The sequence below is a fragment of the Thalassophryne amazonica genome, chromosome 11 (assembly GCF_902500255.1).
Source record: "Thalassophryne amazonica chromosome 11, fThaAma1.1, whole genome shotgun sequence".
In the NCBI taxonomy this organism is placed as follows: Eukaryota; Metazoa; Chordata; class Actinopteri; order Batrachoidiformes; family Batrachoididae; genus Thalassophryne; species Thalassophryne amazonica.
In genome coordinates this window covers 10,591,677-10,608,423 of record NC_047113.1, presented here as the reverse complement: position 1 = coordinate 10,608,423, position 16,747 = coordinate 10,591,677, and the positions used below count along the sequence as shown (strand labels likewise).

The 16,747-nt window shown below is 37.2% G+C and overlaps 1 protein-coding gene across 1 annotated transcript in view; it reads left to right on the top strand.

The window, feature by feature from the left end:
• tenm1 (teneurin transmembrane protein 1) overlaps positions 1–16,747 on the top strand; it is a 728,712-nt gene that overhangs the window by 217,226 nt on the left and 494,739 nt on the right. The window contains 1 exon segment of the mRNA XM_034181415.1: positions 10,181–10,424. Within this exon segment, the coding sequence (XP_034037306.1) occupies positions 10,181–10,424 (244 nt within the window).

Below are 16,747 nucleotides of genomic sequence, written 5' to 3'. Positions count from 1 at the left end.
CGTCGCAATGATTCCTTTTCAAACTGTTTCACCGTATTCAAACAAATGTCGCACTATGTGTGAAGTGGCCTTTAAAAGTGTGTGTGCATGATTTTGTTTAGTAATGTCCATGTAATTATTTGGTATAATTGTAAATACATTAAAATACATGGATGACACAGTGAAAACACTTATTTCTATTGTGGTGCATTTAAAAATAAAATGACAAAATAAAAGTAATAATAATATGAAATAATAATATTGATAACAATAATAGTAATAATAGTCCCCATGACCCGGTCCTAGATAAGCAGTTGAAGATGAGATGAGATGAGATAATAACAGTTTGCATATGACAACAAGAACCTAAACAATTTACAAATACAGTAAGACACCAAATTAACATTCAAAAATTATGTAATTAACAGGAAATAAAAGGGTTAAGTTCTTCTTCTACAAACTGAGGTCTAAGGTTTTAAAACATTCTGGACTAACATGCCATTCCAACTCATTATAGAAACTTTGCATAACTTATTACCACCCTTTAAAAATGTCAGCTACCTTTTTTATGAACACTAACCAATCTAGAGCCCATGGATCCCCATGGGCAACACGCTAATTATTCTTATATCATTAATGCAATCACTTATCACTAATCACAGTCAATAAACTAAGCTATGCTGGGCACACTGTTAAGAATAACTGGAACTGTGAGGGGCGACTGAGTAGTTTTGAGCCTGACCCATAAATAGTAGGGCATGTTTCTCTATCTTTTGCATTCTGAGAAACCAACATTTCTTGAGAATGTGTGAAATTTTTACCCACTGGGTGCAATGTTGAGAAATGTTGATTTCTCAGAACACTAAAGATTAACAACCACACCCTACTTTTTCTGGGTCTCTCAATTACCCCTTGTAGCAGCATTATTGATTATTTATTATTTCTCTTTGTTATCCTGTCCATGAAATATTGATGAAGTGGAAGTCTAAGACCAATATTTATAAGGTGCACAGCACAGTTGACCTCCACTGGTTGGAAACAGGGAGACCACAGCACATGTTACTTTAATAGTCTCCTACTTGTAAATTCCTCTTCACCATTTAAAGGCATGCACTACATTCAGAGAAGAACAGGAAGTGAACTTTAAAAGAAGTTAGTGTCAGAAAACAATATTTCATTTTGTAATAAAAGAAAGAAAAACAACATAATTAACCAGTTATCATGATATCAAATCAACAGTTCTGTTCCAAAAACATCTAACAAAAATGTGGTTTTGTTTTTGGTCTAAAATATATGTTGTTGTTGGGTTTGTTTGTTTTTTGGTTTTCATTTTTGTTCTTTTTCCTGTACACATCTTTAATTTAAATATGGCTGGTCGGACAAACACAAGGCAATTAATGATGCCACCTTGTTTTTTTTATTTCCTATAATTTTATAAACTAAGCAATGACTGACAGACCAAACATTAATGAATATTAGCACTACCTAGCGTTATGTTTTCAAAAACAACATATTTATATTGAAATGTAAGTATTTAAGAGTTTAAGACTTACCAGGTAGATTATTATTATTATTATTATTATTATTATTATTATTATTATTATTATTATTATTATTATTATTATTATTATTATTATTATTATCCTAACAACAAGCTTATGTGATAAAATGCTCACAAGCAACATTTACAGTCTGTTCATTCTGCTCTCAAACATTACCTTCTTTCTGTATTTGGTTTTGTGTGACATGTCATACAGTAGTAGACAAAGATAGTCAAAACAGGCTTCTCCTCCATTTTTTTTATCAGTTGTCATGGTGACAAATTGACCCCTATTTGATTGGTTATGACAATACCAATGGCTTATGGACAAGCTCATTTGGCACGATTGATGGGGAAAAAAATAATCTGGTGCTCAGAAAAAGAAGCTATATGGACAAGGTAATCACTTTATTTATTAGTTAGTTGGTTTACCAGTTAGTTTACCAAAAAACAATGAAAACATTTCAATCAAATTTGATGTAGAGGCGTGCCTTTGACACCTGGAACAAGGAAGTGCTGTTTCAGTTTTGAGGCAGATGCAAATTCACTTTCATTACTGCTTTTGTAATGTGTTACATGATCTGGATTCTTGGGCTTTGGCAGACGTATACTCTCTCTGAGGGCTTCTCTAGTTTCCGTTGTTACTGTAAATGCATGGACATGTGCTATACATATTATTAGTACACTTGTCCCATTATTGTTTAAATCCTCATGTGTCAAATGTCAAGGTCCAACACTTCCAAGATTTTGTGGCTTTTTATGTCCACCATCTAAATAGCAATGTCAAGCACAGAGCTTTTAGGAATAAAAATATATATATATCACAATCTGGTGTGATTTATATTCAGACCAAAACACACCAAAGAATATTCAAGAGACTAAATAGAAATCCTTTGCGCCCTGCACTTTACTTTATGCTCAGATTTTGTGACATGTAAATAGCAAAGCGAAGTTGGACATGCCAGCAATGTACTTTCACCATGCTTTTACGTATACAGTGAGGCAAATAAGTATTTAATCCACTGTATGGAGAGGTCTGTAATTTTTATCATAGGTACACGTAAACTGTCATTATCAGTATTTGATTACCTACCAACCAGCAAGAATTCTGACTCTCACAGACCTGTTAGTTTGTCTTTAAGAAGCCCTCCTATTCTGCACTCTTTACCTGTATTAATGCCACCTATTTGAACTCGTTACCTGTATAAAAGACACCTGTCCACACACTCAATCAATCACACTCCAACCTGTCCACCATGGCCAAGACTAAAGAGCTGTCTAAAGGCACCAGGGACAAGATTGTAGCCCTGCACAAGGCTGGGATGGGCTACAGGACAATGGGCAAGCAGCTTGGTAGAAGACACCTGTTGGCGCAACTATTAGAAAATGGAACTCACACAAGATGACTGTCAATCAGTCAGATTTTATGTGTTTATTGCCACTACAAAGTCCTCCCATTGTTGCACAGTTACAAAAAAAGTCTTTCTTATGTGTGTTTTATATATATATATATATATATATATATATATATATATATATATATATATATATATACACACATAAATGGCTACTTTTGTCTTTCTGTCTGTCCGGAATAGGCTGTAAAACTACAAAAGGTGAACTCCCCAAAGTTACATATTCTGAACCACCATGACATGGGCTACAACCTGGTACTGTTTTCAAACAAAAAAATTTATATTAAGACAACAATATTAACAATAATCTGATACATACAGTTTTGTCTTTCTGTCTGTCCGGAATAGGCTCTAAAACTACAAAAGGTGAACTCCCCAAAGTTACATATTCTGAACCACCATGACATCGGCTACAACCTGGTACTATTTTCATCAATTTTTTCATCAGTCCACATGAATTTTGATAGTTCTCCCCATGCCAGGCATTGGTGGCTGAGAAGGGGTGGGGGGGGTTCAATCCACATGAATTTTGATAAAACCTATACACAATCACTATGATATAATACTTATCAGAATATAGCCTATTCCTTCTTGGAATGAAGGTTTTCACTCTTAGCAGAGAGTTTTCAACCACAGGCTGTAAATTAAACTTTAAAAGTTTACTGGAAGGCTGTAAATTAAACTTTAAAAGTTTAGTGGATAAAATATCAAGCTTTGTCTTTTCTTGCAATTTGTACATGTATTTCTAAACATTTGCACATTTTGTAAATATAAAGGTGTCGAGTGTACATGATGTGTATCACTTGCCTAGCGTTGATCATAATGTATCAGGCAAATGCATGTTTTCTGTATCACAATGGCACTCTGCAGATCATTTGAAAAAGTGATGTAGTTCTAACTGCTGATGGGGCAGCACCCTTTCAATCAGCCAGTAAGCGGGCATAGAGCCTGTGTTCTCCAATGGTGCGTTGTATATAGGCTGCTCATTTTGATGTAAATATCATAAATTAAATTTTGTTATTTATCAACTCTTCACAACCTGCTGTCCTATTATAATAGTGCACTAGTTTTGGGGTTGATCTAATAGTTTTGGTATGTTGATGTTTCATGGCTCAAACTGTTGTTAGTGGTCAAACCTCTTTTTTTTACAATTGAAAAGATTGTTTGTTCTCTAAATATACCAACTAATGCATAACTTTAAGAAATATCCAGGACAACATTTACACCATTTAAAGATGGAATGCCTCAAAGTGTGCAAAAAGAAACCACTACTTTTGCTGATAATATGGCTGGCCTGAATATGGCAGAACCTGCAATCTTCCACAGTTAGTTAGTCAGATGCTCCAGAGTTGGTAACCCCAATCAGCTGTATATCCACTTTCCTGACAGAAGGACAAGGAACATTGTCTACCAAGAGGCTCTTCAGAACTATTGGTCAGTAAAAGCTACATTTAAATATATATTCAACAGCTCAAATCCAAAATTAACATTTGCTTAAAAGCCATTTTATTTTTGTAGCATTCTTATAAACTAGATTTGCAATGTATCAACAATTATAAAGGTCATAACATCAATTCTGATAATTCTAATGATTATGAGCATACTTGATCTACAATATAAAGTCTGAAGAACATCGTTGTTTCTTGCATGCAGCAAAATCCAGTTTTCTCTCTTGGTTTGGGGATTCCACCTATTTTGGGTTTTTAGTTCAAACCTTTGCCTATTCGGACTACATATATACTCATAAGATATCTACAATTATGACAAAATATAAACTTTGGAATATTTTGTAGATTATATCTTAAACAGGTTAACCTGGGCAATGCCGGGTACCCCAGCTAGTATATATATATATATATATATATATATATATATAAATATGTATATATATATATATATATATATATATATATATATATATATATATATATATATATATATATATATATATATATATATATATATATATATATATGCTTTCAGTACAGCAAAGTGTTTTTTCTTCAAGAGCTGTCAGTTTCGGTCCTGCTGGACAGTTTACTGCCATTCCTTGACAAGTGTCGCTTGCTGTCCAGAGAATATTGAAGTGGAAAATATGTCATATATAAATACTCCCCCAGTGATAGTTTAAACAAATGTGAGTCAGAGTCAAGTCCCATGTCTTAGATTATCACTAACACAATCTGCCAGGGCAAATTCACCGCAAAATGATACAGACTTTACAACTTTCTAGAGGCTGTCTGAGTGATTCACTATCATCCAGCGAGAGGAACATCCATCATGTGGCTTTTAAATGGCCATGGAGAACTTGTTCAGCACATTAGTCCAGATAATGTGGACTGAGATACAGTATCATGTCTTTAAAAAAATTAAATTAATTTTTTTTTTATTTGCTTTTTAGTTTCAACAACAAATCTAGACAGATGTTATGTTTTCATAGTCAATGTGGGCGTGTCTAGCAGATAAATGGTAAATGGACTGCATTTATATAGCGCTTTTCCATCTGCATCAGACGTTAAAAGCACTTTACAATTATGCCTCACATTCACCCCAATGTCACGGTGCTGCCATACAAAGCGCTCACTACACACCGGGAGCAATAGGGGATTAAAGACCTTGCCCAAGGGCCCTTAGTGATTTTCCAGTCAGGCAGGGATTTGAACAGAGGATCTTCTGGACTCAAGCCCAGCGCCTTAACCACTAGACCATCACCTCCCAGTTTGAGGTCAGTCTGTTTGAGGTCAATCTGATGTGTTAATTCAAGTAGCTTTTAACACAACCACTCTCTGCAAATGCGTTGCTCGCTATTTGTTTTTGTAACAAATCCTAAAATAATAATAATAAAAAAAAACATCTGCCTGCATAATCTGGAAGAAAAGAAATAGGAGTGAAGGATTGTGGTGAGACTCAAAGGACTGGCACTTACTGATGAATCAGATAGACTGATAAAAAAACAAGTACCACTTTAATGCTCCCGGTGCATTTGAATGACACACAATGCAGTCGCGCTCTCAAAATATTCTGTCAGTTTTCCCAAAGCGCGTCACTTTTAATACTCAGAGGTTGCTCAGACAAAAATAACTTCCATCTTCCACGTCCATTAGTTTAGACTAAACAGAACCTCCAGGTGATGACACAAATACATTTCCTGTCATTTTACAAGGCCTCATATAGAATCTGTTTTAGCACAACCTGATTAGCTGTTTAAATCGGCCTATAACAGAGCGTGCAGGCTGTATTAAAGTACACGATAACACATCTGTGCTTATCCACATCAGTGACTTTGTGCTTAACAGCATCCGCAGAACGCAGTGCTGCTGAAAAATATTAGGCTGCATAAAACACAAAAAGAGGGAGGATGAAGTCTCATCCCCTTTGAACCTCGTAAAACTGTGAATTAAATAATGCGATGTGAGAAATGGCACATTGACAGCAAAGATCAGGTCCTTTTATTATGTCTGGAAAATTGAAGTAAATGTTTTATTTCAAAGTTTGAAAATGCGCTAGATACAACTTGGCTTTGTAACAAGATCAATGAACAAAAAATGCTTTGAAAAGATTTTTTTTTTTTAAATGCAAGCAATTTTGAAAAAAAAATCCAAGCATTCATACGATACTATTCAAATTCCACTGAAGACACACACTCGCACACGGGAATGTGAATAAAATGTTGTAATGGGTGCTGTGGTAGAAATATTCAAAGTGCTATTTGAGCTGGACAGATGGTATGACAGAGGAAATGTTCATACATATACATTCACAGAGCGGTTGCATTTCTGTAATAATGCTACAAAATACTATGTATCTTCTGAATGCATATTTTTCACACTCAAAAGCTATAAAACTGATGCACTCATCACACTCACTGGTGTATATGGCATATTTGTTTTGCAGTAATTTAGTGTGAAGTTATCAAAACATCTTTTTTTATGTGGAATGCTGTGCACATTCACAGAGGTAGCACACTGGCTATAAAACCATTATTACTCCCAACCATTATTTGGAAAATGTGTTGACAGTTTTATACACAATGATTATTACAGATTCCAGTAAGAAGCTGATTTTATTAAATGTATTTATTTACTTTTTAGTATAATGCAGGGGTGGTGGCCAAGTGGTTAATGCACTTTGTTTTGGTGTGGAAGGTTCCTGGTTCAAATCCCACCCCTGCCACATTTCTCCATGTAATGTGGAGTTGCATCAGGAAGGGCATCCAGTGTAAAAATTGTGCCAATTCAACATGCAGATCCACAGTGGATTTGCTGTGGTGACCCCAAGTGAAGAACAAGGGAGCAGCCGAAGGAACTTACTTACTATTTACTTTTTAGTATATTCAGAATCTATAAGAAATAAACACTCATACATACTATTTATTTATTTATTGATAGATTTTTACAGTTTTCATTTGGCAAGAACCATAAGAACTGAATGGTTGTTGAAACACAGATTCCAATGTCAAGCTGTTTAACTTTTAATTGTTTAACTTAATTAATTTATTTATTGTTTGTGGTTGCAGAATTGGGAGGAAATAAAAACTTGTCAAAGATGTTTTTTTTTAATTTTTAATTTCCCAGTGTTTATTTCATGAGAACCACAAGATCTGAATGGTTGCTGAACCACAGATTCCAGTAAGAAGGTGATTTATGTTATTTTATTTATTTTTGTTTTTATTTATTTATTTATTTATTTATTTATTTGGTGGCTGCAGAATCATTAGGAAATAAAAACTTGTTATAAAACATATTTTTTTACATTTGTTTTTAATTTCCCAGTATTCACATGATTAGAACCATGAGATCTGAATCCAGCAACAAGCTGTTTTATAATTATTATTATTATTATTATTATTATTATTTATTTTTGGGTGGATGCTGAATCATTAGGAAATAAAAACTTGTTTTAAATGATCTTTTATTTATTTATTATTAATTTTCCAGTATTGGTTTAACAAGAACTATGAGATCTGAATGGTTGCTAAAATGCAGATTTCAGTAATGTGCACATTTTTTAAAAATACAGAATCGACAGGAAATAAAAAATGTGCCATAAAAAAATCATTTATTTATTCTTAATTTCCCAGTTTTCATTTCACAAGAACTGATCCGAATGGTTGTTAAAATACAGATTTCAGTGGTGCAGTTTTTTTTTTTCTTCTTCTGTTTTCTGTGTGTAGAATCAACAGCAAACAACTGAAATGTTATTTAATTCTTCATGCTTCTCAATGTTCATCTGGCAAGAATCATAAAATCTGTTGTCCCTGGGTTGTCTGTGTTATACTTGCACTTGAATATGGCTATCTCCCAGACGGACGACATTTTCAAGGGTTAAATTACTGCTGACATTTTGGCAGCAAATATCATTGTGAGCCAGTGTTATCAGATCCTGAACTCTGCAACAAGTTTGAGACTAATGTTACATTAATTGTCAATACAACTGAGCAGAATCAGTCCTTTGGGGACTAAGGTTTTGCAGTGTTCATGATCCATGCTGGAACCATATGGCAAAGTTTTGCACCTGAGCACGGGTAATGTCCCGGGACATTTGGCTTTCACTCACAAACTCAACAAAAATATAAACGCAACACTTTTGGTTTTGCTCCCATTTTGTATGAGATGGACTCAAAGATCTAAAGCTTTTTCCACATACACAATATCACCATTTCTCTCAAATATTGTTCACAAACCAGTCTAAATCTGTGATAGTGAGCACTTCTCCTTTGCTAAGATAATCCATCCCACCTCACAGGTGTGCCATACCAAGATGCTGATTAGACACCATGATTAGTGCACAGGTGTGCCTTAGACTGTCCACAATAAAAGGCCACTCTGAAAGGTGCAGTTTTATCACACAGCACAATGCCACAGATGTCGCAAGATTTGAGGGAGCGTGCAATTGGCATGCTGACAGCAGGAATGTCAACCAGAGCTGTTGCTCGTGTATTGGATGTTCATGTCTCTATCATAAGCCGTCTCCAAAGTCGTTTCAGAGAATTTGGCAGTACATCCAACCAGCCTCACAACCGCAGACCACGTGTAACCACACCAGCCCAGGACCTCCACATCCAGCATGTTCACCTCCAAGATCGTCTGAGACCAGCCACTCGGACAGCTGCTGGAACAATCGGTTTGCATAACCAAAGAATTTCTGCACAAACTGTCAGAAACCGTCTCAGGGAAGCTCATCTGCATGCTCGTCGTCCTCATCGGGGTCTCGACCTGACTCCAGTTCGTCATCGTAACTGACTTGAGTGGGCAAATGCTCACATTCGCTGGTGTTTGGCACGTTGGAGAGATGTTCTCTTCACGGATGATGCGAAGGAGATGCGTTGCACTGCATGAGGCAAATGGTGGTCACACCAGATACTGACTGGTATCCCCCCCCAATAAAACAAAACTGCACCTTTCAGAGTGGCCTTTTATTATGGTCAGTCTAAGGCACACCTGTGCACTAATCATGGTGTCTAATCAGCATCTTGGTATGGCACACCTGTGAGGTGGGATGGATTATCTCACCAAAGGAGAAGTGCTCACTATCACAGATTTAGACTGGTTTGTGAACAATATTTGAGGGAAATGGTGATATTGTGTATGTGGAAAAAGTTTTAGATCTTTGAGTTTATCTCATACAAAATGGGAGCAAAACCAAAAGTGTTGCGCTTATATTTTTGTTGAGTATACATTCAAACATGTGCACACCCGCTTTTGTCTGCAGACACACACATGCATTCGAAATGATAATTAGCCAACACTCACTTTTCAAAGACGGTCAAAAGCGAGAGTGAAATGAAGTGAGAGTGAGTGGGTGAGAGTTACTGTGTAGAGAATGAAAATTAAAAATGATGCATTGAAAGCGCTCCAGCCAGACCCTGAGGTTACCGGTGTGAGGGAGTTACAGCTGGCCAGCTCATTCCGCCAAGTTACAGATCTCATAATAAACATCACATGGCTAGTTTGGGCTGGCGGGTGCAGATTAAGCCAGAGCTGTTAGCTCTTTAAAGACTGCTCAACGTTGCAGCCAGCCAACAGTCTATTTATAGGGAGGCTGGAAACATATCAAAGCAGGTAGGAAGGAAAGGTGCTGGACAGGGACAGTTTTCAAACTGATTTATGTACCTCAATCAGTGTAATAACAATAAACTGTCAACTAACACGCCACCTTTTTATGTAATATATGGCGCTGCACTGCTAATAAACTCACTTTTATTTCTCCCTGGGCCCTCCCTCCTTCTCTCTGCTTTTCTGAACAGAGCTACCCAGCAGTCCAGGTGGTCAGTTCACTTTCCGCCCATTGCCCCCGCCGCCTCCGCCACCCCACGCCTGCACCTGTGCACGACCTGCGCCCTACACTCAAGTCAGTCTGCAGAGGAAGACCATGCCTACTCGGTGCCAGGCCAGCCAGAGCAGCCAGGGGGCAGAGAGCAGCACAAGCACAGACCCGGCACAGCTTCACAACAGCTGGGTGCTCAACAGCAACATTCCCCTAGAAACCAGGTAAGAAAACACAACTTTCAACATTAAATCAAAGAAAAAGCCCCGTTTAATTGTTGCTTGTAGTGTGCAATATAAGGATGCGCAACATCAGATATTTTAAAATCGACATTTATGCCACAAAATGATGTCAGCAATAATTTATTGATTAAAATCCAAGACAGAAGAAATGCTTTATGAAAAAAGAAATTCATAAACGAGCAGAAACAACAGCAGGTCACAATTCAGCAGCAAGTTCCATTTAGATGTTAAAGAAGAAGAAAGACTCACGTCTCAAGATGAGAGAAAATCACACTGTTGCAAATTCCACCATGTTGTGTCTGCAAATCTGGGCTTTTTCACACGGACACGGGAGATGTTCAGGCCCATTTTACAAAGTTTGTTGCTGAAATATCACTCTTTAACCAATTTGAGCATCAATCCTTTGTAATGTCCATGATCTATTTATCTTGAAATCCATGCTCAAAGCCAGACTTTGTCTTTTGTTGCATTTTTGTGTAGGCCATGGTACAGTGAGGCTGTTGTTTAGTCCACTTAAGTGTTTAGTCCACTTAAGTGGTATTGTAGATCTGCTTGGACTATAGACTGTTCAACGCAATCACACGCAATTTCGTGATGGTATCAAGAAAAGTAATTTCAACTATTAGCTCTATTAGGAATTATTTTGTGATGGTACCACAAAATCTGGGGTGATGCCTGGGGGGGGGGGGGGGGGGGGGGGTGCGTGAAGGTCATGGTTAGGGTTGGGGTTAGGGGCAGGGTTAAAGATAGTGAACTAAACTTGACTCCATCACAAAATATGATGTATTTCATAACACTATCACAAAAAAGAAGCAGGAGACTGGACTGGGGCTATTGCCGCTCTCAGAAACAAATTTTTGCAGTTATTTTCAAAATTTACATTTCTTATTAACAATTATCGCACTAAACACATTCGCTAAAAATAAATTGGCATTAGAGGTGCTGCATTCAAACCGGACGTATGACATAAGCGTGCGGGGCAAGCCATAAGCTCTGCACCTCTTTCACTTCTTAAACGGATGCCAAACAGACAGTGTGCCTGTGTGATATGTTAAAACAAGTGCAAAAATAGAGCTATGATGATTTTAAGAAGTTAGAACATAGAGGAGGCATTCATTCCAAACCTCCAGATATGAAAACACCCTCAAGTCAAGCCACCCCACTTCAACATGCCACTTGATTAAAGAAAATTCTTTAATCTCACAAATGAGGATCATTAGATTAAAGAGAATTCTTTCATCAGGCATCTGAGTTGGCAGACTTTCACATATTATACGGTGGAAAAAAATAGAGTGGAATGATTAAGAATGAACATTGTGCTAAAGGATTTGTTCAGTTGGATGTGTTTTGCACATGCAGAGAACACTAACTGGAACACCAATCTGGACTCTGGGGTTTGATTACAGGACTTTGCACACCATCAAAGTCATAATGAACCTCTGCGGGTTTTTTGGATTCTTTTCATTCTCTCATCCCCTTCAGTGGGTGTTAAAAAAAAAAAAAAAGAACTCCAAGTTCCTCCAAAGTAAAAAGAAAAGTGAGCCTGTAGAAGAAATCCACCGCTTCTGTTTTCAGGAACACATTGTGATTCCACCTGCACTTGTACCCTCTAAAAAATGTCTAAAGGCTTCGAGATTAGCTGTTGGAAATTTGGTGCATCAAAGAGAATTAAGCATTTTCTTGGCACATGAGTGATGATTGATCAGAGAATTATTTAAGAGCTCCTCATTTGTGAGACTGATTTTCAAAAAGAAGCAGCAAGGTGCAATGGAATAAGTTGGCGTGTTTAATGAGAACACTCGCTGAAATCAGATTGGCAGCCTGCCATGCTGGAAGAAGATGTTTTAATAACTTATGCATTAGGCCATAATTAGATCTTACCTTGTTTAAATGCACGGAAGAATAAAATTAGATTCAGTGATAATTTGTATTAATCACTGACCGGATGCTGGTATCGTTGAGAGTTACCCGAATTTAATCAGTTATCTGCATGTGCTGTGAATGGAATTCCACCATAAACAAAATGCACATTATTTTCTTTATTTTTGATTGCTTAAACAATATTTAGCCAACTTAAACCAAAGAATGATGTGATTATAAAACACCAATTCTGCAGTGGCTCATTATATCAAGAGGAGACTTCTTGCAATATGTGGTTGCATTTAAGAATTTATAGTAAAATAAGGTTCAATTGATACTGCAATATTATTTCTGTGCCATAAAACATAATCATATTCACAGTCAATAGAATGGGGCTGCTTCATAATATAACTCAGATATTATTGGCTTGACTTTATCGAGCTTTTCTTCTGAGGCAAAAAAAGAGACTTCACTGTTTCACAGTTTTAAGTAGGATTTAATATTCACGCACCCTCCTCTCCTCTTTATACTCTAATACTCTGCCTTATTGATCTAATGGCTTCATATTGCAATCAGCTCAATCACATGTGATCAAACAGCTATCAGTTAACTTCCAAACTCGTAGCCTCCCATCAGTGGTATCAGAGGAAGCGCAATGACCTCATTACAAAGTGTCATATCACATGTTGTCAAGTATACTTTGTGTTTTCCTCGATGAATCCGGACTGAAATGTATTGATGTTACGTCAGAACTGGTTAAGGTTGTTTGAAGTGCTCATGGATTTCTTTTTCATCTGCAGTATCCGTTTTTGTTTCTGTAGAGACCAGAACCTGTTCAATATGGACATTCAATATATCTGACTACGTCCCTCATCGCACGTGTTAAAAAGGTGTATGAAATATAGAGCGTTACACTTTCAACTGACCGCTGCCGTCACTTTTCTCCTTCCTCTTATCAGTCTGAAGTGAGACAACTTCGATCACACACTGTGCACACGCAACTACACACCAAAATGTCTTGGTTTGCACGCACACATCCCCGTACGCTGTGCACATATGCCTCCGCCCACACACAGTCACTTGCACACATCCAGGTGGAACCAGCCCTTGGGCCGTAGATGCCGACCTCACGGAGAAAGGGAACTCTCATTTTCTTCCTGTCTCTGGGGAAATCTGGCCTCTGATATGAATTTGGAGTTTCGTGGGCGTTGCCCCTGGATATTGTCTGAGAAGATCAAAGGCAGCAGGGAGAATAGCGGCGCATTTTTAAATACACCACACAAAAAGAATGGGCTTCAGCACACGTTGACAAATGCAATTTCTGGAGGTAGATCCATGAATGGGTTGCTCATCTCCTTTCAGCAGAGCATTAAAAACACCAGGGTAGACTCAGTATGTGTACTGACCTGAAAAATGTAGAAATGCTACCTGTGTCCTTTTTTGCAGCATTTCATGCACACATTTTGCGTTGGCAGCTTTTCACATTGCTATGTGTCCATGCATGGCTGTAAATCTGTTTGTTGTAAGATTGTCTGTGGCCTTTCAGGGTTGAAGAAGCATTGACCCCCCCTAGCTGGGGTTAGGCTTTGTGCAGCCTACTGTATCCCCTTGTCTGTTTCACAGCCTTGACTGTCCAATGGATGGATGGTTGGAGGACAGCAGAGGACAGGGGCACTGGTGAACTGATGTCTCATATGCTAAAAACAGCCATACCTAGAGAGAAAGATAACAAGTGATGCACACATAGCAAACAAAGACACATTAAAGATGACGGATATGGTGAAATGAGATACGATGTGAGGAAAGACAAGCCTGAACAAGTATTCATAATTCATAGTCTCAGCCCTAGGGATCTCATAATAATTGTGTTGGCAAATACTGCAAACAAAACTAGTGTGTTCTTGATCACAACAAATCACAATCAACAGAAGTGAAGTTAGTGTGGACTCATTTATAAACATACTTGCAGTGGTGGGCACAGATAACCAAAAAATTAACTTCCATAACAGATAATCAGATAACTGAAAAGTTACCTTCAATAAATACAAAATGATAAACCACCCAAAAATGTGTCAGAATTTACAGATAACCGATAAATTCCAGTATTGTCTCCGGTATAGTTGCAACTACTAACAAGCTGATTTTGAGTTTATTCACCGCGATCGCTTTTGGAAGCATCAAAAGCAACAACAGACCCAGATAATGAATCAACACTTTTGTCTTTCAGCATCCTGCCCCCTGCTGGCAGCTCTAGTTTACTACATGGCTTCCAGCACAGACGCAACTGAGAGGAGCCAAAAAGCTAAACTCTACTTAATTACAGCACTGCCGTTAGGCAGAGATCTTGGAAAATAAAGCAGTGCTGAGTTATGGTTTGGTGTATAAATAAAATGAATACTGATAGAATAACTCCATTAATGTCAATTCTGTCATTTGTGCAAAGTTAAGCTATAACCTCTATATAACATAATATAACATATAACATAATATCTTTTAATGTTGATTAATGCACTAATTCTGAAGTTTTATAACAAACACAGACAGATGGCATTCTGGGTAAAATGTGCCTCTGCTACACTGATTGGTTGATTAATTCTATGTAAACCAACACGTTAATGTGAGGTGTGTCGTGTGTTGCTGTTTACAGATAAATGTGCTTTTGTAAAATATGCCATTTTTGATTTCTAAAAAAAGGCATTTTCAAAAAAAAAAAAAAAAGCCAAGTTGTAATTAGATAACCATTTGATATAACTGGTGTCAAATAGAACACGGCCAACTACTGGTGCCAGTGTGAGTTTTGGCCCTTTGTCAGCTGATTTTTCATTCGTGTGAGAATTTTTTGGATCACACCAAGTTTCAGGTTAATCGCGCATCCTGCATCGTTTAGTATACATGGAGTAACGAGCTGCGTTTAACATCTCATGACCACCTCCTGATCGCCGATCGTATGGTCAGATAAAAATCAAACCTGTTTGATATTCTTGTGCCTGTGCAAACACCACAGACCTGTCTTGTAATGTATTTTTTTTAAACATTGATGTCTCCCATTGAGAGTTTTTGTAAATTAAGTTTGGAAAAAAAATTCTGTTTATGTTTTGCTTCTGGAAACACGAGTTCGACGTGTGGTTTTTGAACCTACAATGTGTGTGAGAACATAAGTCAGGCGATCTGAACTTTTACAGCGTGCGGTTCTGTGGTACAGAGTGTCTTCCCAGCTTCAGTCTGAGCACTGCCATGAATACTACTGGCCAGTAGATGGCAGTAGAGACCCTGAATACTTCCCAAAACAAAATTCCAGATAATCTGTGTTGCTACTTGCAACGTTTAAGATGCGTGGAATTTAATAAAAACAAACACAAAAACAACATCTTTAAACCCAGAGAATATATTCACGAGAGTTTTAGGCACTAGAGTTTAATGCTGTTGTCCTGATCAGAGTGTCTCAAATGCATTCTCCTGTCATGAATGTACTGAGATTACCATACTGAGATTACCCTATCCTACCCATAATGCACTGCTGGGCACAGCATGCCGACACTAACATCTTAAAAATTAGCGCATTATTTTAAAACTAAAACATATATCTGATATTTTCACTTTATAAAACTTCAGAAGTGACATTAATTTAAATAACTTGTCCGAAATAAATTTGGTTATAATTTGAACCATAAGTTAAAAATGTATGTCTCTAGATGACTTGGGTGATATTGACCGTGTGCATGCGTGCAGAGGATAGAGCGTTTTTTCCTAGAAGCAGCTCTCCTCTGTTTGTAGAGGGTAGAACTACATGTCTGTTCACCTTTGGTAAAAAGTGATGCAAATTATTAGTTGAGCTAATAGGATTGATAAATGGAATAGTTTTGATTGTGTTGAATGTTTGGTCTCCAAAGTAAAGGTCCAACAAGGTCAACGTCCATTGGATTCTATGACATGTGACATATGTTACCCCGTAACATGATAACTAAGCACGATACATGGTCCAAACTATTCCTTTTTAAAACCCTGTTAACTCAATTAATAATTTGCATCATGTTTTACCAAAATTGGAGCAACTTTAACTTTTAACCCCTGTACAAACTGAAACTGACCTTTGTCACCATTTTTGCTGTTTTTACCCCATAACTCCAGAACATTCAGTCATAGACAGTCCAAACTATACCTTTTTGGAATCTTTACGATCAGACAAATAATGTGGTGTAGTTTTCAAAATGATTTGAGCATTTATAATTTTGACCCCTGTGTAATTCTTCAATTGAACCCTACCTGGCCGCCTATTGAAAATTCAAGTGGCCAGTTGGTTTTTTCCAGCGAGTAATGTCTAAGGAGTATTTGTGCCAACTTTGGTGCTTGTATCCCCATTTGCATGATTTTGCGCTAAATATTCGCTTAGCTGCTGCACTAATATGAGTTGTGTCCACCTGAGTGAGCAAAATTGTGTATGTTAA